At 58.3% G+C, this 24399-nt stretch overlaps 12 protein-coding genes across 12 annotated transcripts; 7 read left to right on the top strand and 5 right to left on the bottom strand.

Moving 5' to 3' along the window:
* The first annotated feature begins 404 nt into the window (after positions 1–404).
* On the top strand, positions 405–2415 carry B0H18DRAFT_1211160 (uncharacterized protein). Its single transcript, XM_048036408.1, has 7 exons — positions 405–653; positions 712–882; positions 934–1064; positions 1120–1314; positions 1368–1758; positions 1820–1883; positions 1937–2415. The coding sequence occupies exons 2-7, from the start codon at positions 804–806 to the stop codon at positions 2208–2210; spliced, it is 1134 nt and encodes a 377-aa protein (XP_047893497.1). The 5' UTR covers positions 405–653; positions 712–803; the 3' UTR covers positions 2211–2415.
* A 73-nt stretch (positions 2416–2488) lies between these two features.
* On the bottom strand, positions 2489–4344 carry B0H18DRAFT_1006708 (phosphatidic acid phosphatase type 2/haloperoxidase). The gene is made up of 11 exons (XM_048028674.1): positions 4032–4344; positions 3945–3965; positions 3820–3885; positions 3756–3767; positions 3680–3704; positions 3520–3628; positions 3392–3463; positions 3197–3334; positions 3057–3133; positions 2921–2996; positions 2489–2859 (listed from the first exon to the last, which is right to left on the bottom strand). The coding sequence occupies exons 1-11, from the start codon at positions 4082–4084 to the stop codon at positions 2558–2560; spliced, it is 951 nt and encodes a 316-aa protein (XP_047893496.1). The 5' UTR covers positions 4085–4344; the 3' UTR covers positions 2489–2557.
* A 163-nt stretch (positions 4345–4507) lies between these two features.
* Positions 4508–5567, bottom strand: B0H18DRAFT_908244 (uncharacterized protein). The gene is made up of 5 exons (XM_048041520.1): positions 5508–5567; positions 5328–5455; positions 5151–5278; positions 4810–5095; positions 4508–4756 (listed from the first exon to the last, which is right to left on the bottom strand). The coding sequence occupies exons 1-4, from the start codon at positions 5552–5554 to the stop codon at positions 4850–4852; spliced, it is 549 nt and encodes a 182-aa protein (XP_047893495.1). The 5' UTR covers positions 5555–5567; the 3' UTR covers positions 4508–4756; positions 4810–4849.
* A 126-nt stretch (positions 5568–5693) lies between these two features.
* B0H18DRAFT_351925 (uncharacterized protein) lies at positions 5694–7119 on the top strand. Its single transcript, XM_048037701.1, has 6 exons — positions 5694–5961; positions 6018–6112; positions 6171–6267; positions 6321–6477; positions 6534–6844; positions 6899–7119. The coding sequence occupies exons 1-6, from the start codon at positions 5905–5907 to the stop codon at positions 6980–6982; spliced, it is 801 nt and encodes a 266-aa protein (XP_047893494.1). The 5' UTR covers positions 5694–5904; the 3' UTR covers positions 6983–7119.
* A 1351-nt stretch (positions 7120–8470) lies between these two features.
* On the bottom strand, positions 8471–9189 carry B0H18DRAFT_823148 (Shr3 amino acid permease chaperone; the record flags this gene model as incomplete). Its single annotated transcript, XM_048039319.1, has 4 exons — positions 8471–8676; positions 8735–8782; positions 8833–9063; positions 9138–9189. Coding segments are annotated over 4 exons (537 nt in total), but the record flags the coding sequence as incomplete, so codon positions are not given.
* A 476-nt stretch (positions 9190–9665) lies between these two features.
* On the top strand, positions 9666–10452 carry B0H18DRAFT_1119041 (uncharacterized protein; the record flags this gene model as incomplete). Its single annotated transcript, XM_048033893.1, has 3 exons — positions 9666–10121; positions 10175–10237; positions 10291–10452. 3 exons carry the CDS (start codon positions 9666–9668, stop codon positions 10450–10452), a joined length of 681 nt encoding a protein of 226 aa, XP_047893492.1.
* Positions 10453–11214: 762 nt separating this feature from the next.
* On the top strand, positions 11215–12194 carry B0H18DRAFT_351881 (uncharacterized protein). The gene is made up of 2 exons (XM_048037700.1): positions 11215–11794; positions 11869–12194. The coding sequence occupies exons 1-2, from the start codon at positions 11323–11325 to the stop codon at positions 12129–12131; spliced, it is 735 nt and encodes a 244-aa protein (XP_047893491.1). The 5' UTR covers positions 11215–11322; the 3' UTR covers positions 12132–12194.
* A 957-nt stretch (positions 12195–13151) lies between these two features.
* On the top strand, positions 13152–14828 carry B0H18DRAFT_351863 (uncharacterized protein). Its single transcript, XM_048037699.1, has 3 exons — positions 13152–14128; positions 14182–14657; positions 14713–14828. Exons 1-2 carry the CDS (start codon positions 13228–13230, stop codon positions 14637–14639), a joined length of 1359 nt encoding a protein of 452 aa, XP_047893490.1. The 5' UTR covers positions 13152–13227; the 3' UTR covers positions 14640–14657; positions 14713–14828.
* A 133-nt stretch (positions 14829–14961) lies between these two features.
* On the top strand, positions 14962–15764 carry B0H18DRAFT_1094758 (uncharacterized protein; the record flags this gene model as incomplete). Its single annotated transcript, XM_048032391.1, has 3 exons — positions 14962–15084; positions 15137–15302; positions 15361–15764. The coding sequence occupies 3 exons, from the start codon at positions 14962–14964 to the stop codon at positions 15573–15575; spliced, it is 504 nt and encodes a 167-aa protein (XP_047893489.1). The 3' UTR covers positions 15576–15764.
* On the bottom strand, positions 15750–17890 carry B0H18DRAFT_1006669 (uncharacterized protein). The gene is made up of 9 exons (XM_048028673.1): positions 17665–17890; positions 17490–17611; positions 17239–17426; positions 17113–17184; positions 16835–17036; positions 16807–16808; positions 16581–16734; positions 16238–16406; positions 15750–16166 (listed from the first exon to the last, which is right to left on the bottom strand). The coding sequence occupies exons 1-9, from the start codon at positions 17851–17853 to the stop codon at positions 15987–15989; spliced, it is 1278 nt and encodes a 425-aa protein (XP_047893488.1). The 5' UTR covers positions 17854–17890; the 3' UTR covers positions 15750–15986.
* A 132-nt stretch (positions 17891–18022) lies between these two features.
* B0H18DRAFT_1211152 (uncharacterized protein) lies at positions 18023–18837 on the top strand (the record flags this gene model as incomplete). Its single annotated transcript, XM_048036407.1, has 1 exon — positions 18023–18837. The coding sequence occupies exon 1, from the start codon at positions 18247–18249 to the stop codon at positions 18835–18837; it is 591 nt and encodes a 196-aa protein (XP_047893487.1). The 5' UTR covers positions 18023–18246.
* Positions 18838–19008: 171 nt separating this feature from the next.
* On the bottom strand, positions 19009–24211 carry B0H18DRAFT_351812 (uncharacterized protein). Its single transcript, XM_048037698.1, has 9 exons — positions 24017–24211; positions 23878–23958; positions 23704–23816; positions 23496–23646; positions 23109–23443; positions 22982–23055; positions 21483–22928; positions 21078–21371; positions 19009–20831 (listed from the first exon to the last, which is right to left on the bottom strand). Exons 1-9 carry the CDS (start codon positions 24143–24145, stop codon positions 19180–19182), a joined length of 4275 nt encoding a protein of 1424 aa, XP_047893486.1. The 5' UTR covers positions 24146–24211; the 3' UTR covers positions 19009–19179.
* Between the last annotated feature and the right edge of the window lie 188 nt (positions 24212–24399).

Genomic DNA, 24399 nt, shown 5'->3' with positions numbered 1-24399 from the left:
AGATACGGCCAGTGGGAAGCGTGGCGGGCAGTGGGCAAGCGTACTACTCAAGTACTACTTGTAAGTATGCAGGACTCAAGTCGGCATGTGCCAGTCCCAGCCAGTCCCGCTGCCGCGACGGTTGACGATGATGTGATGCTGGGTTTCGGTGGGTAATTGAAGCCGATCGTCGGGCCCGGCGCTTCCGCACCCGCGATCACTGTTGTCGCCGACCTTCGTGTCTTCTCTGACCCGCGGAAGGGCATACCCATATGCTCTTTCAGATGGCGAGGAGGAGGATATGGCGTTTGGTCTGCAGCTCGAAAGATACACGACCCCTGTGGAGCCAAGAGCCTCACATATGCCTGCAGTGAGCCTTGCAACTTGGGAGCACTCGTGACGGTCTCGTGGTCGTCAAGCAACGAAATGAGCTCTGGAGCCTGAGTGCCTCGATGTCCTATCTGATAGTCGGCGTCGCAACGCTGCGAGTATCCAGCACCTTGGCAGCACCCAAGGAAGATCTTGGGAAGATCATTGAGGAATCTGCCCGACGCTCACGGGCTTTCGCGGAGTTGAGGCAAGGATAAAAAGGTCGAGCTTAGCAATGATCCCCCCCATTGTCGCGTGTTCTCGTACACCAGCCAGTCTGGTTTCTTTGCATTTCAAGTTACTCGGTGAGTCGCCCCAGCTGTAAGGATCCGCGTTCGCGTTCTAACCTAGTGTCCCATGTAGATTCGCAGGTCGCCGGCCGTTTCATTCATTTTGACCTCAATAACGTTCATTGACTGATACAACAAACTCCTTTCCAATAACTCTTCTTCGCCATGTTGTCCCCCAAGTACATTGCGCTTGCGCTTGTTGCCACTGTGTGGGCGTTGCCGTTCAAACGTGAGGTGCCTCAGGGTGAGTATTGACGTGGATAGATTGTGTCTCGCGCTCACGATGATCTATCAGAGCACTCGCACGCAATTGTGCTCGAGTCCGTTGCGGCTATGCTTGATTTGAACAACCCTCAGGGCATTCAGGACCCCGTCTTCGCTCTTCTGGGTAATGCTGCTGCTGCTGCCGGTGCTGGCTCAGTCACGGTGCGCGATACTATACTTACCTGGAGTGACTTTGAAGGCTCATGTATCCATCTAGAACCTCGACTGTCTCCAGCAGGACGTTGCCGACCAGGCCTTTACGAACGCAAAGGCCGCGGGCAACACCACTGGCATGGTGTACTCTTTGATCTTCCGTGCTATCGAGCGCAACACCGCTGCCGTTGGTACCGCCTCTGTAATTTGTAACGAGACTGCCACGAACCCCGAGGTCGCAGCCCTCACGCAGCACCAGGTCCGTCTCACCTTTGCAATGCACCGGTGACCACATCTGACAAGTGTACATAGGACCCCGCCTCTGATAACGCGGCTGCCACGAACAAAGCCATTACGCTCGAGCTGGCGAAGCAGATCGCGTCCGTTGGTGGCGACCCCACACTTGCCCTGATGTCTGGCACGTTCGCCCCGGGCACGATCGGTGATCCGACCGCCGCTGGCAACACCTGCGACGACGCGAACGACCTGCTCGGATGCATCTTCACACAGAACCTCCTGGTGAATGACGCTACGGCCGACGAGATCAACGCTGCCGTTGCCGGTATCAGTGGCTCTGGCTCTGGTTCCAGCGCCGGCTCAGGCTCCAGCTCAGGCAAAGGCTCAGGCTCAGATTCTGGCTCCGGTTCTGCAACTGCGACGTCCGCTGCGAATAACGATGCTGCTGCGACCTGCGCCTCTGTCGGTGAGTAGTCGTGGTCCCCATATTTCATCTCCTGGCCGCGAACTGATATGGGATGCCGTAGTCACCGTGACGGTTACAGCTACAAGTGCTCGCGCCGCGAAGTCCAACGTGGCTATCGCCTCTGCGTAAGTTCGCTACACTCGCATTCGCCGCCATGCACCTGACGTCTCCTTCCCAGCGCGGCCACGGCGACCGCTGCTGCGGCTGCATCCGGCGGCAACCTCCAGACCTTCACCGGTGCGCTCGGCGGCATCGCGGCGCCCGCCGTGACCGCGGGCGGCCGTGGCTTCGTCGTCGCGAACAACGACGACTTCGTCAACGTCGCCGCGGCACTCGGCCGTTCGTGCGACGTGCAGCACAACCAGTGCGCCAACGCCGCGAACTCAGGCGGGGCGTTCGCCGCCTCGGACTGCGACGCTCAGGACACGCAGTGCAAGGCCGCCGCGGCGTGAGGGCCGGTGAAAGGAGAGCGTGTGGACGTGTGAGCGCGACGGACCCGGGTGGAGTTAAGTTATCCGCGGCCCACTGGATCTTTGGGCCGCGCGCGGAAGGAGGCGGGGAGGTGCTCGCCTCCCCATGCTTTGTGTCGTTTACCTTTTTGTTGTTGTTTTGTTGTCATCATGCCCCGGCCGCGAATCAGATCTGACTTGACTTGCATATCTGCTTGTGGGATGCCTGTGGTCATCGCGTCGCGATGAGGAATGAATGTCGTCGCGTCTTCAACCCGAGGTGAGTATAAATAATATGCCATAAATACGTCCGCCGTTCGATATCTTTACACTTCTCGCTTTGATTCCGCTCATGACACGTTGTCTCTCAAGCTCACCCTCTCCGCCCCGTCGTCGTCCTTCCACAACACCCTCCCCTCCTCGTCCCTCCTGATCGTCTCCGCCGCGAGCTCCCTCTCGGTCTCCGTGTCCGTGTACTGCTCCGCAAGCTGCACCTCGCGCGCGTGCATGGGCAGGCGGTCCTCGCGTGGGATGCGCGGCGAGTACGGGCGGTGGGCATACGGGGAGGCGAGGCTGGGGTAGTATTGCCGGTAGGAGAAGTAGGCAGCGACGAACCCGAGGAGCGAGCCGGTGAGCACGTCGGTCGCGTGGTCTGGCGGGGTGGGGGCGGTCAGGAACGGTGTGCGATGGGCGTGAGTGGGGAGCGCGCTCACGTCGATAGTCCATGGTACGAGATATGGCGATCAACGCCGCGGCAGAGAGCGGTGTAAGAGCGGCCCACGCTTTTGGCTACATACGAGTGGCCCCATGAGTCAACTGTCTACGAATCATAGGTTGTGCAAGGCTCACGGCGCATCCCCTCTTGTCGAACAGGTGGAGCTTGCCCGCAACGTAGAACGCCAGGAAACCCAGTCCTGCAAAAGACACTGACGGGGCATGATAGTAGTCGCGTCAGTTCGAGAGCCACCAACGGAGCCAGGGAAGCGTACAGCTTGAGTGCCCACTGGGGAAGCTTCTCCACCCGTCCTCCATCATGTAGTGATCCGTCTGCGTGCAGATGCTCGCATCGGATAGGCCGTATGTGGGGTCAACTGCGCCCGATCTAGGGATACATCGAGAAATAAGGTCTGTGACGCAGATGAGTAAAGACTAGCCAGACTAGCGCGATGGGTGATGGGATATACCAGGTCGGGGCCGGCCTACGGTGACCTTGGTGAATTCTGTAATGGCCGCAGCTAGAGCAAGGCTCAGGACCACTGCATTCGTCGTAAATGAAGTGGACAGTTGTCAAACATCGGATAAGAGGACCTACGCCCAAGCGTGCTGTTGTGGACGTCCCACCAGGAACGCACGGTGAAATAATTCAGGATAAGCTGCAAGACGAACGGAGCAACTCCGCAGAGCATGTACAATGCAATTGGCTAGCATGGAGTTGGTCACCTCATTTCGTGGCAGGACGCGAGGGGGCATACCGGTACTCGTTCGTGAACAGCATACCTGTCTCGTAATTAGACGAGGATGCGTAGATGTCAAGTGCACGCTTCTTACGGATGATACAATCTGATATGTATGCCTTCAGTCTCGAGAGTGCCTAGTCAGGAATAAGACGTACGTTCGGTCCTCGAGGGAGAACTGTCGTTTGAAACCCGGTATGGTTTCCAAAACTAGGAATATAAGTCTTCGGTACCAACGTTCGTCAAATCGTGCACACGACCAAGCGTACATCACAGCGCGCACCCTAAGAAGATCGTCACGATCCTGTCAAGTGCGCCGGTACTGTCAGCGCCTGTCATTCTGGTATACGTACCGTGTCAAGCGACATACCAGTCGGCCGCATAGCTACGGATGAGCAGTTTCAGGCGGTTTCGTTCGATCATGGCGGTCGCTAGCAAATACACAGGCGGTGCTCGCTGAGTGCCCCCGAGTCTTATATGAAGGGTAGGGCGTAAATTCCCAGAGACTGGGAGGCGTGGCAGAAACGGAAGGCGGTTCAATCAGGCAAGTGCCATCGCGATGACCTCGCTCGGCGTCACTTGACGCGCTCTTGGCCGCGCGCCACGAAGCATACGGGTTACGAGGGGAATCCGTCGTTCTACAGCCCGCTGCGAGCGATCTTGAACACCTTCCTTTTCACGACAGTCGGTGATGTGCTCGTTCCGCAGCCTCAGCTGGCCTGCGTGTTTGCCTGCAGGCAGCAATCTCAAGATCCCGAGGCCTAGGATCGACTACTTTGGGGCCTACCCCACGTGCCAGTGACGCACTAGTGCCAGTGAGAAGAGTCACAATCCGTACTTATGTACTGCGTTGCAGTGTCGCTCGTGTATTTGCGCAATGCGCACAATAGGATTTGAGTACGGCGTATGTATCACAGCACATGCCAAGTTGTTTACGGTGCAATGGTCGTGTGCCATTCACGGCCTACATTGATGGTCCACCTTCCGAGGCATCTCGGGCGAGATATGGGACGTTCATAGCTTGCATAACCTCACTGTCGTTCAATCCACAAGAGCGGACAGCATGATGCGCCTGCTGCTCTACAGGGACCGAGACTGGGTCTCCAAGTCAGCGGCAGTTGACAGTAGTTGTGACGTCTATGGCTTACTCAAGATTAAAGGCGATGCAGACGCTGCTCGGATGTGCTGTTAATCGTCTCGCCAAGCGACCTGTCCTGCGGCCCAGCGATCGCCCCACATAACGCGCTTATGATAGACCTTGCGCAGCTCTTTGAACTCGCGCACGAAGTCGTCGATATCCTTGCCGTTCGCGGCTATAGGCACTGGTTCTGCAGAGGACGCTTGGACAAACTCCGATGCACGCGCTTCAGATAGATCGTCCTGCGCAATGGTAGCGTGGCGGAGACGCATGAGGAGGAATTGCGGGGTGAAACGCTTCGAGAGGGTGATTCGTGAAGGTCGGACTAGAATGCAGTCGGGCAGGGCGTACCTGGTAAACCTCCTTCTGCTCCTTCTCAATCTCCTTCCATCGTGCTTCGAGGCTGTTCGCCTCGTCGAACGCAGCTCGCGTGTCGTTCCTGAGCTGGTAGAGGCTCTCCTGCAAAGCAAGGTTGTTCTCTATCGCTTTCAGCTTTCAAATTCCGTGGGCAACATGAATTGATCGTACTAGCTATAGTCTCATTTGCGTTTCCAAGTTCTGCTTGAGCCTGATACAGCGACTGGACCTGGTTAAGGGAATGGAAGATCGCCTGGAAGTACACAGGGTCGACGAGAAGCTCCTGGAGGTCATCTCGTCTGCAGCAACAAGGTCAAGATAGTTCAGAGACACGGTGAGCAGTAGCCTTACGTTAAATGGGACAGTTCTGGGAAATCTGCAACCAAGGGAGTAGTCATGGCGGGCTACATGTCGCGCGCCTCCTGGGCAGCCACCGTTATACAGCATCACGATGCCGTGTAATGTGTGACAGACGCGTGACGCGACGCGTCTGGAGGCTCTGCGCCACCGGCGACATCATCCTGCTCACAGCGTCTCGCTGCAAGTAGGTTGGCTCCAACGCCATTGAGTACTGCAGTCGCGGTCCAGTCTCCCTGCCTCGAGGCGTTAATCACCAACATGACGTCGCACTCCTACAGCATCTCAATAAAAGCGATGTGCCCAGTCTACACACGACCATCTTCAATCATCTCTTGTGCTCATAGGATACCCAACGCATAGCTCATCATCATCCTAGTATTTCTTCTTCATGGCATACGCACACTATCAAACAACGCAGCAGAGTGAAAAGTGGGGAACCCCGGAGGTATGCTGCCCTCGTCGTCGATGGGAGATAGGGCTCACTCCCACCATGACTCGCAGTACAGGTTTGGGCAACCGCCAACGCCAGGCTGGGAGCCCCAGGGACATTGGGGCGGCCAGGACTACTTCTCTGCACATGCGCTCAGCGGCGATCAGTAGGTATCTTCAGCCACGTCCCACGATTCGTGGCTGAACGACGTTCACTGGTCACAGAGCATTCTACCAATCCGTCATGGGACAGATGTCTGCGGCAACAGGCATCGGCTTCAACGAAGCTAGGTATTGGCATCGTCGTGTATACGGTGGCTTAGTACGTGTGCTTCCACTCACCGTTGTAATCTTGCTCTGATTGCGCCCTTGCAGGTAAACCTCTCGCAAGTCCTCCCCGCGGATATCGGCGCCGCGGCCGCGTACGAGGCCTACCGCGTCTGCAAGTACCGCCGCCAAAACGTCTTCGACCCGCTCGGACAAGACATCGAGCGACAGCGCGAGGCGCTCATCGCCATGGCCATCGCGGAAAGTGCGTGCATCTGTCCATTTCGGCCCTTGTCCGCATTGACTGACCGGGCCCTGCAGCGACACAGCTCTGGCAGTTCACAGGACGAGCGCTGGATTCGTACGGGAAGCGGGATGCTGCAGAGGCAGCAGCTGCGACGGCGTCGCGCATCGCGAGAAGGGTGCTCGTCCAGGAGGAAGCCGGAGGCGGAGCCATGGGGGCGGGCGTGATGCCTGGTGCGGCTGGCATGGGTGCTGGCGTGATGCCTGGCGCAGCCGGCATGGGCTACGGCGGTATGGGAGGGATGGGCGGAGGAATGGGAGGAGGAATGGGAATGGGAGGCGGAGGCATGGGGGCGGAGGCATGGGGGGCGGAGGCATGGGAGGCGGAGGCATGGGAGGCGGAGGCATGGGAGGCGGAGGCATGGGAGGCGGAGGCATGGGAGGCGGAGGCATGGGCGGAGGAGGGATGGGATACAACGGCATGGGAGCAGGAGGTGGAGGCATGGGAGGAGCAGGCATGGGCATGAGCAGCGCGCAGGGAAGCCCCGGCAACCCCGTCGCACGCGACTTCGGCAACGGCGTGGGCGGGCGGCCGCGCGGACTCCGGCGCGTGAGCTCCGCCTCCGTCGTGGGCGGCGCGGGGATGCGGCCGGGGATGGGCGGGCAGATGGGGATGGGGGACAGATGGGGATGGGGGGAGGGATGGGATCCTCGTCGGCGGGGTCGCCGATGCTCGGTAGTAGCAGGGCGGGTTCAGGCATGGGTATGGCAGGTGGTATGGCAGGCGGTCTACCGGGTGCGGGGCTTGGAGGAGGTGGGGGAGGTGTAGGGTTCGGAGGTGCGGCGGGAATGGGTGGCGCGGGCATGGGGGAGGGGCAGGCATGGGGGGAGGCTACCCTGGAGCCGCAGGCGCGAATTACACACCCAGCGTTGCGTATGCTGGCGCTCCAGGCGGGGCGGGCCTCGGGGGTGTGTACGCGCAACCCGCCATGGCCGGTGCACCTGTTGGCGGCATGCCGGCTGCCGGTATGGCTGGTGCGTACGGCGGGTATGGAGGCTATGGGTACGGCCAGAATGGGCTAACCGTGCCGCAGGGAGGAACAGTCATTATTGATAGGGAGAGGAGGCCGAGGTCGCACAGGCATCGTGCGAGGAGCGTTGACACGCGGTACAGGAGTTGAGAGAGTAGTTTGGAATGCAAGGCTCGCAGATATGGGTGCGAGCTCGTAGTTCGAGCATTGGTAGATGACAGTGATACGGTGACATTGCGCATACTAGGATATACCTCATGTACACGATACCTTACGGAACATGGTGATGACATGCATTTAACTCGGTTTCTTGCACCAATAGACGTACTGAACAGTTGACGACTACTTTCTGTGGTACGCGGCCCAGATGACGCCTTGACAGCACCTCAGTATCGCCCGCGGTGAATCGAATATGAAGTGCGCGATTGACACCGACAGTGCTTGTGTAGCGACCAATGATGAGCTCTTTGCAGCAACCGTAGCAGCGAAACACAGGCACCAACCAGTCTTGAAGCTTGAAATTTGAACCAGGCTCTCCCAGACACTGTGAGGCCTGTCTGATGAAGAACGGACCTCAAGCATTGACAGAACACATGGATTTGGAAATGAAACGGTCATCACTCACATTGCGCTCACAGAGAACATGCCGGATTCTGTCACCAAGCAAAAACGACCACCCACGTCTCTAAAGCATCGCACTACAGCCAAGTGCTCGTGTGCATAGTTTGAGCAGTATCCTGCGGCCGAGATTACACGTCGCTCCCTGTCATATTTTAACATTCGAGCGTTCCATAGCGCTTGCGAAGGGGCATCCCCGTGCATCACCGTCCAGGCGGTCACGCCCAATTTTGTCTCCGCCCATATCTCCATGACGTGGCCTGTCTTCCCATGTCATCGCGTCTTCTTCGACTCGGGCGGTGTTGGCGTGCCTTCTCGCGTCGTCGTCAACTCGTCGCCGTCCTCGACCATAGCCTCGCCTTCCCCGTCCTCGTCCGCCTGCTCCGCCCACCACCGCCCTGCCTGCAGCAGGATCACACCCGTGAGCATGACGCTGCACACGAGGTGCGAGGACGCGAGCTGGAGTGTGGGCCCGCGGAGATAGGCTGGGAATGGCGGCAGGGTTGTTGAGGACAGGGAGGCTGAAGGGGATTGGGAGGGGAAGGAGAGGTACGTGAAGTTCGTGGAGAGATCTGTGCGCGCAGTTAGTGCGAGCTCAGACGCGCGTGCGTAACCGGCACAAGTACTCACTTGGTAGGACGTCATGAGCATAGACATATATTCCCGCCCCGTACAGAACTGCACAGTGTCAATACTTATACGGGAGTCGATATGATGTGAATGCCCACAGATGCTTCCCCCGTCAAACATCAGATTCCCCGCGCGTCCGTCACGCAGGCTCCATAAAATTGTGAGTGCGCCGACCCCCGCTACGCCAGCGTACATGTAGGCCAGCGACGCCGGCATGCGTGCCAGCACGGCGTAGTACGCCGCCGCCGCCCAGAGATGTGCATCCGTCTGTGTGTCGGGCGACTTCCAGAGCGTGAGCGAGTCGGCGGTCCAGTGGGTGAAGAGAAGGCCTGTTGGGCGTCAGCGGTTGGTCTGAAGCGCAGAGCGAGCGCGGCTGCTCTGCGCGCACTGAGCTCGGACGCACCGAGGAGAAAGGAGGTCGCACAGAAGACGACGCTCATTCGGAGGCCGCCCATGACTGCGGGGAGGGGACGTGGCGGAGGGAGAGGTGTTGAGCGCAGGGAGCTGCCAGTGCTGCCTGAGCGCCGAAGCGAAGAGTGTCCAAGTGGCCGCGCGATGCTTGTGATAAAGCCCTGTCAACACCATGGACGTAAGTCTCGGCATCCTTCAGTATTTATTTGCCCCATGGTCAGGATGCAGGCGATTGTGTATTAATGGATGTATATAGTGGCTCTGAGCCCAGCATGTGTACGAGGTAGAGTAGTCGTCAGTCCATGACCCATGCATGCCCTTCAGGCACCCTGTGCACGATCGGCAGAGTAAATGGGCGCTAAGTCGAAGGGGCCAGATCATGTGCCTTCGTTTTCTACCTGGTCAAACAACCATCTCAACGTACTGACACGCAACGTACATCAGTACTTATACATACTTTCGCCACACTCGGGACTACACCTTCCTGCACTTCAACGTCTGGCGGCATTGACTAGCTGATATGCAAGCTCTGCGACTCGGTGCCCGGCGACGCGTCTGCCGGCTCAGGACGGACCTCCCGCGACGTGCTCTATCTACTCTTCCTTCTGGACCTTCGTCTTCGCCTGCTCCTAGCACCTTGCCATGGTTTGTGGACCAGTCAGACCTTCCAGGATCCTCGTCACGACAACCCAACGCTACCCAGTCTCCCGCGAGACCCTCACTCCAAGCCCAGCAGCCACCGCTCCCCGCCGACATCCCGCCAGAGAGTCCCATCGCTCAGCTCCATGCCGCCCTGAGCAAATCACCACATCTCGAGCCAGGCATGCTCCGGGTCCGTGAGCCAATTCCAACAGTGCTGGGCCCGCCCTTGCCGGATTACCCGGCCAAGGGGCGCCGCAAGCGGGGACGGACGTACGCGGGCGAGGGGGTCTATGATTACACAGGCGGCGTCTGGAGTTGGATAGTGGTAGCGCAGGTCAGTACAGGTTACTTTGCTTCATCATAATATTTACATCCATGCTCGTTCAGGTGAAGGAAGGTACGGAGAAACGTGGTGCAATCGAGTCTGTCGTCAGAGTAGTCCGGAAAGTGGTGCGTACTGTCCCCTATGCATATGATTGTGGCTTTCTCAACTCTTGCCGCAGCTCTTGACTTCTCAGCAGCCTCTACCACTGCCCCCGAACTCGAAGCGACAGGTGAATGGCGGGTGGGCTATGATCGACGCTGGCGAGTTCGCGGTGCACGTCGTGAGCAAGGAAGCGCGAGAGAAGTTCTTCCCGGACGGCAGGCGCGAGTGGTCGCGGTAATTCATGTGTACGTACCGGACAGCTGTACTCGTCCGCGCGGCGGAGTACTGCTCCGTCTTTGCTGTCGGTGTCGCGAAGTCGGCTTGAAGTTGCACAGGCGAAAGAGGACTATAGTAACTGTCCCCTACGTAGCGAAAGGCTGTCAACACTGCGAGAGGGCACAACGAAACTCGCTGGTGCGCCGGACGTTGGGAGCGCCCTCACCCGCAGGCAAATTGTCTATGGCATGCGAGTTACTCAGACGCACTGCATGTGCCTGGGGCAGTGTTCACCACCGTTCATTAACGTTCACCAGCACCTATATATGGGCCCTGCCTTACGCTCTCGTGCAGACGTACGACACTTGTGAGAACGGATGCCGTCGGCTGAGGCGCGCGGTCTGCATCGCCCCCGCACGAACAAAACCCGTTGTCCATGGTCAAACCTAAACTCCAGCTATCTCTCCTTCACGCCCACAGTGAGTGCGGTTCGTCCTCCTTCAGCAACGCGTAGTATGCCGCTGACTGCATATTGTCAGCCAACAGTACCATTATGCCTCGCACGCTGCCGCCAGAACTCACTGACCGCATCATCGACTTCGCATGGGAGGACCCACCGACTCTGCGGAGCTGTGCGCTGACGTGCCGGGAGTGGCGAGCTGCGAGTGGGCTCCATCTGCGGGCCTACCACAGCTTACAGATTTCCAACGTCGCGGATCTGGCGCTGGTATCGAAACGCGTCGCCCGGCCTGAAAGCAGACGTTTCCTCAGCGCCATCCAGCACATCGGTGTCCGGGAGTGCCCGGACAGGCCGTACGTGCACATAGTGCCGCTGTGCATCCCCTGGCGATTCCTCCCGCGGCTTAAAAGCATATTATTCGGCGGCATTGGCATGCGGATATCCGGCGTCACAGTCGCACCGACAGTCAATTGGCATCCCAGCTTCTTCAGGCTCCTCTCGTCGTACAAGTCGGTGACGAGTTTGTATATTGTTGGTGGTCACTTTCGTGACTTGCGCCGGATCGTCGAGGCGCTTCCGGCACTAAAGGATGTCCATTTCATGCAATTACGCTTCCTAGGCGCATCTCCTGGCGGACAGCCGAGTCTGATCCAGGAGCCTGGACGTCCTCGAAGACGACCGTCACTGCGCTACTTGCGATTATGTTACGCGGTGCCTGACTTATTGCTTTATCTGCACTTGTTCTCTGGGGCTGAACAGATCATCACCGATGCAGAATGTGGGACAGCAACGTTTCCACGAGGAAACATGGCTGTGGCTCTTTTCCCTGTCTCTCGACTTGAGCTTTGGGGCATTGACATATACCATACCGTACCATCCTCGGGGCTTCTCGTAAATACAGCAGGCGAGTGATCATCCGTATCACGCTCAGCGGTTGTGCATGATGCTCATGATCCGAGTTTGCTGACGCGATTCTAGATGCTACAAGCCTGGTACGCAACATACCTCTCGAAGAGATCGCATATACCTTCTTTATTCACAAAGACTACGCCGATTTTCGGTCAACAATCCAAGCAATAGCGACCATGCTCTCTCAGGGCGTAGGCGAGAAAGTTACCAAAATACGCATCGAGCTTGCCCTCTATTTCGATGGTCTTGATAATTTCCTGCCGTATGAACCTGACGACGGCCCCGCTCCCCCCTTGACCTCGCCACTGTACGTTTCGGACTGCAAAATGTGATCGCGGTCGAGCTGGTCATCGAGTATGTCTGGGGCCGGGACCTGAGACCTACGCTTGTCACCGACGCAGCGACCAGGATCATCTCGCCGTTGTTCGCGCATTGGGACGCCCGCGGAATGCTCTTGGTTATAAATGGCGGGCGCCGTAGCGACCAAGAGCATGAAGGCAAATTCTGAGACAGGCTGGGTGATTGCAGCGTAAGTTAGTGCCGTTCTCATCGCCACAGTCACATCAGCTCATATCCTCGCAGGGAAGGAGGGGACAAAGAAGCTCGGGACCAGGGTTTGATTGGGTCTACAGTGAGAGTCCTCCGGAAGATGTGTGGGTTTTTCGTCGTGCGTCGTCGGGCCAGTCGCTCATGTTGTGACGTAGTGACGGGTCGGCCGCATCTACTCTTACTGTAGAACCCGAGATGGGGTCTGGAATTTTATGGGTGGGCTATAGCCACTTTGGAGTACACGTCGTGACTAAGAGCAAGGGAGCACAAGTGCGACGTGTCAATGGACGGCCGGACTGCTCATGTATATGTACCTAGGTGTACTTGACGGTTTCTGCGCTCAAATTCTGGCTAGAATGCGAAGTTAATGCCTGCTAGTTGCAGCTCGATATGTCGGCTGCCCCATTGGCGTTCACCTCAACGCTCATGGCCGTCCCGGATGCGGTCTTGGGCCTTTCGAGAAGAATCGCGGATGATAGAATGCCGAAATGAGCATAGCCATGCTATCGCACCACTTGCGGGCCGCGTACGTGCGTGTCCTGGCACGATGAATCAGATAGAAGATATTCTGAACAGCATCTTCAGCGTTAGAACGTCTCGCACTCTGAATGCGGCCTCGTGCACCAATTCACTGTACTTGGTCTGGGATTCGGAAGGACCAAGTTCACGGCAAGCACCGCGATAGTGCCTATCAGGTCCCAGGAATCTGTAACGATGGCTGTGATCGCCATCGACAGTCTCTCGGAGACGCACACATATGTAGCTCTGCCATATCGTGGGTGCTCCCCCGAGACTCTCCGCCCACCAACACCAGTGAGTCAATACCCTCCTGCTTCGTTTTGCGTGTACTGATCTTGACTGGCGGTAGCCAGCCATACGATGCCTTGCGTCCTGCCTGCCGAGCTCACCGACCACATCATCGACTTCCATTGGGACGAGCCACCAACCTTGCGGAGCTGCGCGCTGACCTGCCGGACATGGCGGTCTGCGAGCGAATATCATCTCAGGGCTTACCATTCACTCAACATCAAGAGCGTCACGAATCTGACCATGCTGTCGAAACGTTTCGCTCGGCCTGAAAGCAGGCGGTTCTATCGTGATTTCGAAGAAATGAACATCATCGAGAGCGTTGGAAGACCCTTCATACACATTTTGCCGCTGTGTATCCCAGGATCATTTGTCCCGAGGCTGAAATCCCTAACAATATGGTCCTTGAGACGGCAGGGGCTTCCAATTGGCAACCAGTGGCACCGCAGTTTCTTCACTCTCCTTTCGGCGTACAAATCGGTGGCGTTCTTGAATTTGTCCAACAGTCAATTCCACGATGTGGAGGAGCTACTGCGGATCCTTGAAGCGCTTCCAGCACTGGAGGCGATATTGTTTAAGGACGTAGACATCCCCCATCCTTCCCCGAGCCTGGTCACTCGACCTGATTCTGGTCGCCGTTCACAGAGGCGACGTCGACTTTCTCGCCTGACCCTTCACTTTAGTCATTCGACCCCCGATTGTCTCCCTGCATTGTCGTGCTGTGGGCAACTGTTCTCTGAGATCACAGAGCTCACGGTGGATGCGGCAATTGCGATGGCACCCTTATACGAGGAGCACATGTATATGGCTCGTGTCCCCATCCTCCAACTCACAGTTGTGTACATTGCCCTCCCTAGCATAGATCCTAAGCTTGCAGACCAGTGGTATCGCGGACTTCAACTAGATGTTGAGGAGAAGCACGACTGGAACCATCGCTGTCTTCTCCCACAAGACGTTTCTGGGACCTCTGCAGGTAAGTTGTCATGCATCGAGAGGAAACGAGTGCGCATTCATACTTTGGGCTAGACGGCGCTGCTACCCGGCTAACGCACATCATGCGCCTGGAAGAGGTTGACTACCTGATACACGCTGGGAAAGACTACAAGAATCTCTCTTTGACAGTCCAGACCATCGTGGCCATGCTCTCTCGAGGCGTAGGCCAGCACGTCAGCAAGTTATGTGTCTCGCTAGTCTTCATTCATGACGACTCCCTGCCGTATCCGGACGGCTCTAGCAGTGTCTTTCCGTACCCGCTCTCGCGCGAAGCAGCACTCGTGCTCAGTGCACTGCAGCATGTACGGGAAATCAGCCTGGACATCGAAGATCCCCTAACGCCTGTTACGAGCGCAGCGGCTAGGATTATCCCGCTGTTATTCCCACACTGGGCTGCCAGTGGCAGGCTTTCGGTTAAATATCCGACGTCCGAGGGCCGACTGGCAGGATGGTCAGCCGCGCGAAACCACCGACTTCCAACAAGCGACTGACGGTGATCTGTATCTACGGTACGGACTATAAACATGGAGAGCAAAAAAACAGACTAACAGCGATCCTAAAAAGGCAGTCCCCGCACCATATATAGGCAGCAATGCCTGACGTCACGCCGCTGGGCCACACCGTGGGCAGCCCCAGCGACTGGACACCATTGCGTCACGCTCCCCGGCAACTCCTTCACCATGATGCTCCTCCCCCGCCCCTCCTCCAGCGCTCTGCACTCATATATATTCTCCACCCACCGTTTGACGACCAAACTTGACGACCCACATTCACGACCACCAAACTCGCTCATCAAAAACATATATCGCAATCATGTCTCTCAACGACAAGGATGTCACGCTCGGCGGCAACAAGGGCATCGACCTCCACCCCGGCGTCGCCAACCCCACCAGCTCGTCGACGCACGCCGATCCGCTCGCCGCCAACTTCGTACGGGTTTCGCGATCCCTCGCCATGTCGCTCACAGGCTGACCGTGGCGTCGTGCAGGTCACGGACCCGACGTCTGACGACGTCGGCGCAGGCGCGGGCCCCGACTTCTCCGGCGACCGGGAAGCGGCGCGCAACTTCAGTAAGACCTCCGGCGTCGTCGAGGGTCGCCCCGGCATCATCGAGTCCGCCAACATCGACCCGCTGAACGAGAACTCGAACAAAGGTGCGCGGCAGACTCGCCTTCTCATGTCTCCCTTCCGACTAATCGCCCCACTTCGCAGAGGACGGCTGGGCGAACGCGACAAACGCGCCGTCGTCTACTGGTGCGACCGCAGGCCCCACCGCGTCGTCATACGCGTCGAACGCCACCACGGCAGCGGCGAGCGCAGCATCCGTCGCGGCTGGTGCAGCGAAGCTCGCTTACGGGCACGCAGCTGGCGACGAGGCGACGAAGCAGGCAGGCAAGGAGGCTGTCTGGGGCAAGGCAAACAACTAAGTGGGGAAGTCTGACGTCGGAAGAAACATTGTACAGTATACCATTGGGGACGCACCGACAATATTTGTAGCGCTGGATTGTACCATCGTGGACCAGTACCAGAGATCAGGGTGAACCATAAACGCCGCTTACGCATCTAGTATGCATTTCCTGAATGTGATGATGTTTGAATCGGGCAGGGCGGCGCAGAGACAAGCTGAGGCCATCCAGAACTGCAGCAATGTCGACAGACTTTGGGTTTAGTCTTTGTTGGTTCGAAGACGAGTGTGACCAGCAACCAAATATACCCGGGAATGAAATTCTCTGCACGACAATATACAGCAGTCGAGGATGCCAACATCGCGACCTGCTAGACCACTGTGTCAAGGTCCATAGCCACGCCTGACATTTTGCAAAAAAGACTTGCCAGTGTCAGCTGGCTGCTGCGTGGTTCATTACTCTTTGACCAGCACCAACATCTCCATCACTCTGCTGTTGCTCAGCAGTGTCCTCGACGTCCTCCTCCTGCCCGCTCTGGCTCTGGCTCGTTTGCGGGCCTCGCTTCGGCCGCGCCGCCTCGACCAGCTTCGCGAACTCCGCCTTATGCGCCGTCTACACCCAGCCATCCGCACCCACGCGAGCCCGTCAGTCACACCCACATCCGCAGCGAGTCCCTCACGCACCTGATACGCCACGAGGTCCTTCACTTCCCCCGCCTTCTTCCTCCCTGCGCCTCCGGACCCGCCGCCTGCACCACTGGCCTCCCACTTCTGCAGCTCGCGCCGGAGCTGGTCGGGCGTGTGGCGGTCGCTGGGCGCGCGGTCGAGGTTCGCGTTGTAGAGCATGACCCACCTGCATACAATAACTGTCAGCGCTCGAGCCGTGCTTCGTACTCTCGCATCCGAAAAAACCCGTGGATGAACGTGAATGCGGGCGGATACACGGATGTGGTTGGAGTCGTGGATGTGAATGCAGATACGGAGAAACGGAAGCGGAGGAGTGGGCGATGAGGAAGGGCAGACGCACTTTTGGTGTCGGCGGTCCCACGCGTTACGGTCGCCCGTCGTGGGCAGGCCGTGCTCGTGAAGCAGCTCTTGTATGCGCTTGTCCTTGAGCGTACGGTACGAGACTGTCGGGAGATACTCCGGTTCGTCATCTGGTTGCGACACAGGCGACTTCAGTCTGCATGTCGAAGTCCACCAACGAACGAGGACATCACCGCAAGCGACGAACGGTGAACGGTCAGTACCTCATGCACCACCGGGGCGCACTCTACGCACCGTTCGCCGTCTCGCTCTTTGTGGCCTCGACGGCCCGGCCCTGCGCCCCCGCCGAGGATCTTGGACCACTCCTGTTGCGCCTTCCCCTTCGGTTTCCGCGGGGAGAGCGGCGCGGCGGCGCTGAGCTTGCAGCTGCTGTCGATGTGCTGGTTGATGATCTGGAAGGGCACGCGTCTTTGGCACATCGGGCAGTCGACTAGGTCTGTGCGGGCCGACGTGAGTGTGCATGTATGCGGGGGGAAATAGGGAAATGGGGCGAGGATTCAGAGAACGCGTACCATCTGAGGAGCTGGGTGTCGTCGGGGTGGAGGGCGTGTCAGGTGTGCGTGGGGACTTGTTCGGGCGTTGTTCTGCAGACGGTTCATGGGCCATACGAACGGAGCGACAGCGTTCATGAGACGTACTTTTCTGGCTCGGAGCAGGACGTCTCGACGTGGACGACGAAGGCCCTTCCACAATTTCAACCTCGTCTGACGAGCTGCCTCCAGACGACCGAGTGGACCGCCGCCGCTTTCTTGGTCGTGAAGATTCTTCACTCGCGTTCCTTGCCAGACGGTTCGCCTCTTGCTTGGCAAGGCGTAGAGTGAACTCTCTACACCGTGCCCAATGTTGTTGAGCCTGCGGTGTGTGTTACTGTAAGAATTGGCGCGCGCACCTAGCAGCGGCCCACGCCCTCACTGCGCTCTCAAGTGCAACGTTTTTCCGCAATTGCGTGTCCGACGCTTCCTTTCGACAACTCGGACATTCTTTCTTGTCTTTCAGGTAGTTTCGCACACACTGGTGTCAGAACGCGTTAGCACTTCGACACGGCGTTATAAAATGGTACACACCAGTGAGCAGAAGCAATGCCCACAATTGAGCGTGACGGGCGCGTCGTAGAGTTCATGACACACGCTACATCGCAGGGCCTCGTCGAGGAGGCGGAGGCCGGGGGCGACATCAGATGGTGGAAAGTCGGTGGGGTCGGGGACGTCTGCAGATAAAAAGTCAAGCTGTGCGTTGTCTGCGAACGCGTTCATGCTGAGCTGATGTGGCTAGTGGAAGGCAAAGACATGGAGCGCGAATGTGGAGGAGCGCGTCTGGGGGGGCGTGACGTGACCGATCGCGACGCGTCGGGCACGTGGTTCAGTGCCAGGGTGGCCCGGGACTGGGCTCTGGACGACCGCGGTCGATCGACAGCTGGGACTTGGAGGCTGCCATGGGAGTCTCCCTGCTCCTGCCAGCCTGGGCCCTGTGGCTGGCGGGGCGATGCAGCCAGCCAGTTCCAGTTCAACCACCAGCTCCGTCTGTGGCTGGCAAACACAACACGGCCAGCCGCCCAGTTCTTCTATCATATTCTGAGGTGCCAACCGCCTCACGTCGACTCCCCCCCTGCTTCCTGCGCACTCAACCGGCTTCTCACCCGAGCGAAGATGTCGCAACTCCCAACCTGCGTCGCTCAAGCACATCAAGGCCCATCGCGCGGCGCGGGTCGTACTAGTGGACAGAAGCGCCGGCAATGCATGACATCCAAGTCTATCCAGCGAGCTATCGACCGGATTGCGGTCGCTTTCATGGCATCCATGGTCTTCTTCGTGTTCTACGCATTATCAGCTCAAGTATTTGGGACTTCGCCGCCAACCGCAACGCACGGCGTCCACCCAATTCCCGCCGCAGACCTCCAAGCTAGCTCACGCCCAAGTGGACGCTGGGAACTCTGGCAGAAGGCGCTGGTTGATGCAGATGTCCTCTCCGACGTTTTCGAGTCACTATTCGACATATCCGGGCTACTGGACCTAGATGAGGACGCGCCGCACTTCGAACTGCGAAGAAGAGAGCTCGCACCGGATGACTCGCCTCAGCAGCAGCTTCACTTCACCGTCGACTCAGCGCAAGACGACGCCCTTGGTCGCGACGTGGCAACGAATCCCGAAGGCCTCGTAGGCGCGTTCCGTGCCTTGTCGCAAGCACAGAGGGAGGAGGCCCAACGCCGAGTTGGAAGCAAGTCGAGGCAACGCGTCTAGGATCCGAAAGGAACATCCCTGCCTTTCCCTGTGCCCTACCATAATCGCACCAGACTCGGGAAAGCCCCGCCCTCCCCGTCGAACTCGGAGAGAAACAGACTACATCCACAGGACAACTTCAGCCGGGCGTCGCTTCAGTCGGTCTGGGCTAGGTCATCTATCGGGACATGATTCGCTTAGTTCATACGAGACACATTGTAGCGTCTTCGAGATCGGACGACATATGTAACATACACACATTTGTATCATACTCAGGCTTCTGCATCACTGTATGTCCATTGATCCATTGTCAGTTTTACACCGTGTCTCCATCTTGCCCCGTCCGCCGCTCAGTACTCAGTGTTACCCACGCGTCGGCTTCACCGCCTGCATGCGCTGCATCGTCTCCCTCAGCTCCGCCTCCGCAAACGCCGCCTCCTCCTTCGCCACCACCAGCTTCCTCTCCAGCTCGTCCGCGCTCATCAGCCTCATCAGACTTCCGTCGTGCACCACACCGAGCTGGTCGAACCGCACGAGCGTGTTCCCCACCTTCGGCAGGCATCCGCGCGCGTCCCAGCCGCTGTCGTTGAACGAGAGCACCGCGCGCACCGCGGCCGTGTTGATGTCCCGATGGAGCTCCTCCAGCTTGCTCAGCTGCACCTCCATCCAGCGCGCGCGGCGCTCGAGCGCGAGGGTCAGCGCGGCGACCTCGTCCTCGCGCACGTGCCCGTGCCCGTCCTCGCCGCCGTCGTCGAGGAAGTCGTCGCCCTTGAGCATCTCGCGGAGCACGCCGTCGAACGACGAGTTGTCGTCCCACGTCTTGCGCGGCAGCAGCCGCAGCAGGTCCGAGATCGTCTGCGTCAGCGTCTCGAGCAGCTGCTGAAAGCTCGACACCGCGTTGTCGATCGCGCCCGACGGCATGTTGTTCGCGAACGAGCCGCCCCCGACGGAGAGCGCGGAGAGCGCGTGCACCAGCGGCCCGTACTCGAGCGGCATCTTCGCCGCGGGGTTGATCTTCGAGAGATCGAAGAAGGGGTGCTTGTGGATGTTCAGGTGCTGGAACTCCGAATCGAGGTCATCCAGGAGCTCCTGCACGGACGCGCGCTGCAGCGGCAGTGTCCTGTCAACCGACTGCGCGCGCGAGACGTTGGAGCCTGTCTGAGGCACACGGACATCGGGCAGCCCAGGCGCCTCCGAGTTCGTCGAGGATGGGAGGCCAGAGGACGGATCAGCGTTGGAGTCCTCCTTGGGAATCTTGATAGGCTTCGTATTCGGCTTGTGCTTCTTGGGCATCTTCGAGAGGATAGGCACTTGAACCTCAGGCTCAGGCACAACGATCGGGGCCGTCTGCTTTGGTCCTTGCTTGCGCCCAATAGTCTGCTCCGCGCCTTGGTCAGCTAGCGCAGGAGCCGGAGACTCAGCGTCTGCCTGCGTGCCGGGCTGAGGGTTTCCTGACGTCTTCGCGCTGGCAGCTGCGGCTGCTTTGTTGGCCTGGGCGACCCGCTCCTTCTCAGCTCTCTCCTTCTCCAGACGCTCCTTTGCAGCCCGGTCGCTCTCTGCCTTATCTTTCTCCGCCTTCTCCCTTTCCACCCTCTGCCGCTCAGCCTTCCCTTCCGCCGCCTTCTCTCGTTCCGCCTTCTCTTGCTCGGCCTTCTCCTTCGCCGCCTTCTCCTTCTCTGCCTTGAGCGCAGCTTGGCGTTCCTTCTCAGCGGCCTTCTCTTGTGCGAGACGCTCCTTCTCCACTGCCCGAGCCGCAGCCTTCTCCGCTGCTACCCGCTTGCGCTCAGCCGCACGCTCCTCGGCCGCGGCCTTCTTCGCGGCCTTGCGCTCGGCCTTGGCTCTTGCAGCGTCGTCGAGGGTGTCCGCACCAGCTTCAGGAGCGGGTTCGGTAGACGGCTGTTCGCGACGAAGCACAGGCTCAGTCGCAGTCGCTGACAAGGCTGGAAAATCGGAAGACGACAAGGCGGGGGAGGGGACAGCGGAGGGCTCAACAGAGGCAGAGGGGGATGCGGAGACTTCATGAAACAGGACAGAGTGACCGGTAAAAACAGATGGGACAAGGACATGTCAGCGTCGAGGCTTACTTGGGACACCCTACCGGAAAGACACATGTAGAGCAGGGCGGAAGAGGGGGAGGAACCGGGCCGTGGCCACCAGGCATGTTACACATCAAGGTCGGAATAGCTGTTTCCGCACTGAAAGCACGGCACTCGGTACTCTGACCTGGGACCCGCCCTTGAGAGGAAAGGAAGATAACTCACCATGCACAGACCCGCTCGTTTGAGAGACCTCAACGCTACCCAGGGACCCATTTGGCATACCGTACGCACTATGGTTCATCGAGCTTGCGATATTGCCTAGCGAGCCATCTTGGAAGGACAACCCCGGAGGAGGTCCGAAGCCCATACGGTGAGAGGAGAAGCTCTCCACCGACGGCGAGTTCGGGAAGACGTTGTCGTGTGTAGGTTGCGTGATCGCCGGAGATGAGAGCCTTGCAGACATTATTGCAGGATCATTGAACGGTTGATTTGGTATAGGCTTGTATGACGAAGGATCTGGGTATCATAATGATGTCGAAAGAGCCATAGAGTACAATGGTCCGATGGGGGTACATATGATCAAAGTCAACACATAGTCAACAGATTACACAAGCAGAAGCATCCTACCGGGCGGTCCGTTGCGATACTGAGTAGCCCGTTCGCGTTCGCGGCTGGAGTTGATCAGTTCGCGCAGTTGCGCCTCGCTGACGCCATTGTCAAACGGCTGGAACCGGCCAGGCTGCTGCTGCTGATGTGCCGCATATTGGGGCTGGGCCTGCGCTTGATGGGCCAAGGGGGAGCCCATCGCAGAGTGCGGTCCATGGATGAACTCCTGAGGCTGGTGTCGGTTCTGGTACCACTGCGGGGTCTCACGACGAGCCGGCGAGACCATATCCGAGGAGTTGTAGTACGGCACATTCGCGAAGTTATCGGTGTGGTTGAGGGGCGATGACGCATGAAGGGAAGAAGATGTTGATCCTTGCCGGCCACGAGCGAAGGTGAAGCGCGATACCTGTCGCTCTTCATCCAGCGGCGAATACCGCCTCGACGACAGATCATCACTGGTGTCCGTACCAAACGGATTGAATGATCCCGTGTACCCGGAGCTCCCAGAAGGTTGCCGGTCCAGTATCGGCTGACGGTGGCTCATAGGCTCGTACGCAGGGCGAGCCGGGTGTGACAATCCAGGTGGTCCCGTCAGCGGGCCCGAGACCACGTTTTGTCTCAGCCCCGGGAATGCGTCCAAGAACGTACCGGTGAATGGCGTGTTCGGCGTGGCATCCAGTTCTGGTAGCACAAGAGCCTCGTCAGCCCCTTCTGCTGCGAGCGCGGGATCCAAGTTGAAGCTGAAACCGCCAAAACCACCATCGTCTCCGCTGAGCGTCTGCAGCATTCGGTCGAAATCGGGGAAGGGGCTCTTCTCCATGACGGTTGGTGCAGGCATCTCACGTCGGGCACGAAGGTCCTCCATGAGTGCTTGTGCCTGAGTAGACATTTGGTACGAAGACTGCGATGGTTGTACGGTGATTGAGAGTGGTGATGACATCGTAGATGCGGTGCGAGATGGCGGCGGTAGACCAGGGGGTGCAGTGAGGCCGGGAGGAACCGCCGGCAGACCGGGAGGCGCAGGTGGTACTTCTGTGGATGCTGCTTGGACGGGCGACTCCGCGGGTAGAACATCTTGGCCTGCTGACCCACTCTCAGACTCGAGGGTAGACGACGTAGGCGAGCGAGGTGGTGGAGGGAGTGGAGGTGCAACTTCTTTCGGCCTCGACGCTTTGGTCATGCTAGGTGTAACAGGCCTCGCAGAATGGCCAGTGCTCGCGGGGGTTGCGGGACGCGAAGAAGAGGCCTGAGAGGACGCCTTAGCTGCGTTGGCACCTTTGCGTTCCCTCCCTGTCATGCGCGTCTCCGCTGCACTGGTTACTGTTGCACCCGCGCGTTGTTGTCTCGCACCTGTTCCACCACGCCTCGTCTGCCGCGTGGACGTCTGAATAGTCGTAACAACGTTGGTGTTGTGCAATGCTGTTGTAGCTGCCCCCTGTTTGCCCCAAGCGGCTGCACGAGGTAACCCTGTGGGAACAGAATATCAGTACACTGAACGCTAGGCACACGTAAATACCAACCGTCCGCCTCGTCGCCTTTCCTTGTGATGATAGTTGATCTTGGTCTGTTCTCTGTGTCCTTCATGGTGTGTTTCCTACGAACGGAGATGAGTCAATGCGAACAACACGGATGGAAAGTGCAACAAACAGAGTCGTAAGGTCTTCCTTGGTGAAGCAATCCTTCTCGTCTCCCCATTCATGCAAGTTCATGCAGCCATGTTCGGTACACGAAACGCCGCGCAAGAACGCCATACAGTACTTCGTCGTACCGTGGCTCGCTCGCATGATCTCGCTGCCACCTCCAGGCGAAGGCGCGCCGTCGACTGCGGCAATTGCCCTGGCTGCATCTTCGCGACGATGATAGGTGATGTACAGCCCAACGACCGGAGCCCGGCCACCGGGAGGAGTACGCTTGACAATGACGATCTTGGAGATCTTACCGTATTGCCCAAAGTACTCGCTCGAGCGTAGCGTAGGAATCAGCTACAAACTATGGCTCAGCAATGACAACAAGGACCGAGGGGATGGCACGCACCTCCTCTTTCGCGAATCGAGGACCCATCCCGACCACATACACTACGTTGCGCTGTACGACGCGCACGTTGGCAAGGTGTCGCCTGCCCAAGGCATCCAGTTCCTTCCTTTCGCGCTCCCTCTGTTTCTTCTGTTGCGTCAAGCGCTTGTGACTAAGACAATGTGAAGGGACGGTGAGACTTGCACGCGCGTAACACAAGGGCACTCACTCCTCTTTGTTGATGGGCTTGAACTGGACAGTCTCGTCGGTATACTCTCTCCGGCAAGCGGGACAGCGCCGGTTGAGGTTCTCCTTGATATGGTGCCAGCAGAACCGACAGATCTAGTCACGACCATACCATGTACTCAGTAGTTGCATGAATGAAGAGGGCATATAGTCATACCTGGTAACCGCACGGACAAGGCTTGAAGTTGAGATCTGAAATGTCCATCTCCTCCAAGCAAAGTGGGCATTCTGCGTCCTCCTATGGAGGTACATTTGAAGTCAGTTTCTTGTTGCTGGCAGTACCTCGAGATGCGCACCGCTTCATCATCGCTCCAGTACGCGTCTTGTACTCCAGCGAGCACATGCGACTTGGACTGCGTGGACGGATTGCTCGCGTGTAGAGCGGGCGCGGGAAGAGGGGAGTGCGGGTGCATTCGTGTAGACATTCCAGACAGATGTTATGCGCGAAACGGGAGATGCTCAAGCACAATACAAGGGAAGACGAGAGGCGGAGGTTGGGGAGTGCAACATCGAGGCGCCCACGCGCTTTTCATTGTGGCACAAGGACAACATCGACAAACAACGGACACTTGAGCGCTTGATGATGATCAGCACGGCCTCTTTGGGGATTGCTTGGGGACGAGACATGCATACCGATCAAGACCTGCTCTGGATTTACATCGCTGGCTGCTATGGATCA

The sequence above is a fragment of the Fomitopsis serialis genome, assembly GCF_022376445.1.
Source record: "Fomitopsis serialis strain Sig1Antser10 chromosome Unknown B0H18scaffold_32, whole genome shotgun sequence".
In the NCBI taxonomy this organism is placed as follows: domain Eukaryota; kingdom Fungi; phylum Basidiomycota; class Agaricomycetes; order Polyporales; family Fomitopsidaceae; genus Fomitopsis; species Fomitopsis serialis.
This window is presented reverse-complemented; position numbering and strand designations above follow the sequence as displayed.

What these genes read in the sequence shown, in the direction of transcription:
- B0H18DRAFT_1211160 (XM_048036408.1), top strand. Translation starts at nt 804, where the DNA reads ATGTTGTCCCCCAAGTACATTGCGCTTGCGCTTGTTGCCACTGTGTGG. An exon ending in CCGGTGCTGGCTCAGTCACG is followed by an intron (nt 1,065 to 1,119) that starts GTGCGCGATACT and finishes GTATCCATCTAG; the next exon opens with AACCTCGACTGTCTCCAGCA. An exon ending in TGCGACCTGCGCCTCTGTCG is followed by an intron (nt 1,759 to 1,819) that starts GTGAGTAGTCGT and finishes GGGATGCCGTAG; the next exon opens with TCACCGTGACGGTTACAGCT.
- B0H18DRAFT_1006708 (XM_048028674.1), bottom strand. Translation starts at nt 4,084, where the DNA reads ATGATCGAACGAAACCGCCTGAAACTGCTCATCCGTAGCTATGCGGCC. An exon ending in ATCGTGACGATCTTCTTAGG is followed by an intron (nt 3,886 to 3,944) that starts GTGCGCGCTGTG and finishes TTGGTACCGAAG; the next exon opens with ACTTATATTCCTAGTTTTGG. An exon ending in CTGTTCACGAACGAGTACCG is followed by an intron (nt 3,629 to 3,679) that starts GTATGCCCCCTC and finishes ACTCCATGCTAG; the next exon opens with CCAATTGCATTGTACATGCT.
- B0H18DRAFT_908244 (XM_048041520.1), bottom strand. Translation starts at nt 5,554, where the DNA reads ATGACTACTCCCTTGGTTGCAGATTTCCCAGAACTGTCCCATTTAAC. An exon ending in CCAGAACTGTCCCATTTAAC is followed by an intron (nt 5,456 to 5,507) that starts GTAAGGCTACTG and finishes TTGTTGCTGCAG; the next exon opens with ACGAGATGACCTCCAGGAGC. An exon ending in CGCAAATGAGACTATAGCTA is followed by an intron (nt 5,279 to 5,327) that starts GTACGATCAATT and finishes TGAAAGCGATAG; the next exon opens with AGAACAACCTTGCTTTGCAG.
- B0H18DRAFT_351925 (XM_048037701.1), top strand. Translation starts at nt 5,905, where the DNA reads ATGGCATACGCACACTATCAAACAACGCAGCAGAGTGAAAAGTGGGGA. An exon ending in CATGCGCTCAGCGGCGATCA is followed by an intron (nt 6,113 to 6,170) that starts GTAGGTATCTTC and finishes CACTGGTCACAG; the next exon opens with AGCATTCTACCAATCCGTCA. An exon ending in CGCCATGGCCATCGCGGAAA is followed by an intron (nt 6,478 to 6,533) that starts GTGCGTGCATCT and finishes CGGGCCCTGCAG; the next exon opens with CGACACAGCTCTGGCAGTTC.
- B0H18DRAFT_351881 (XM_048037700.1), top strand. Translation starts at nt 11,323, where the DNA reads ATGCGGATATCCGGCGTCACAGTCGCACCGACAGTCAATTGGCATCCC. An exon ending in GCTTCTCGTAAATACAGCAG is followed by an intron (nt 11,795 to 11,868) that starts GCGAGTGATCAT and finishes ACGCGATTCTAG; the next exon opens with ATGCTACAAGCCTGGTACGC.
- B0H18DRAFT_351863 (XM_048037699.1), top strand. Translation starts at nt 13,228, where the DNA reads ATGCCTTGCGTCCTGCCTGCCGAGCTCACCGACCACATCATCGACTTC. An exon ending in CGTTTCTGGGACCTCTGCAG is followed by an intron (nt 14,129 to 14,181) that starts GTAAGTTGTCAT and finishes ACTTTGGGCTAG; the next exon opens with ACGGCGCTGCTACCCGGCTA.
- B0H18DRAFT_1006669 (XM_048028673.1), bottom strand. Translation starts at nt 17,853, where the DNA reads ATGAACGCGTTCGCAGACAACGCACAGCTTGACTTTTTATCTGCAGAC. An exon ending in AGGGCGTGGGCCGCTGCTAG is followed by an intron (nt 17,427 to 17,489) that starts GTGCGCGCGCCA and finishes GGCACGGTGTAG; the next exon opens with AGAGTTCACTCTACGCCTTG. An exon ending in AGGACCTCGTGGCGTATCAG is followed by an intron (nt 16,167 to 16,237) that starts GTGCGTGAGGGA and finishes GGCTGGGTGTAG; the next exon opens with ACGGCGCATAAGGCGGAGTT.
- B0H18DRAFT_351812 (XM_048037698.1), bottom strand. Translation starts at nt 24,145, where the DNA reads ATGTCTACACGAATGCACCCGCACTCCCCTCTTCCCGCGCCCGCTCTA. An exon ending in ACTGGAGCGATGATGAAGCG is followed by an intron (nt 23,959 to 24,016) that starts GTGCGCATCTCG and finishes GTACCTCCATAG; the next exon opens with GAGGACGCAGAATGCCCACT. An exon ending in AAGGAAGACCTTACGACTCT is followed by an intron (nt 23,056 to 23,108) that starts GTTTGTTGCACT and finishes CTCCGTTCGTAG; the next exon opens with GAAACACACCATGAAGGACA.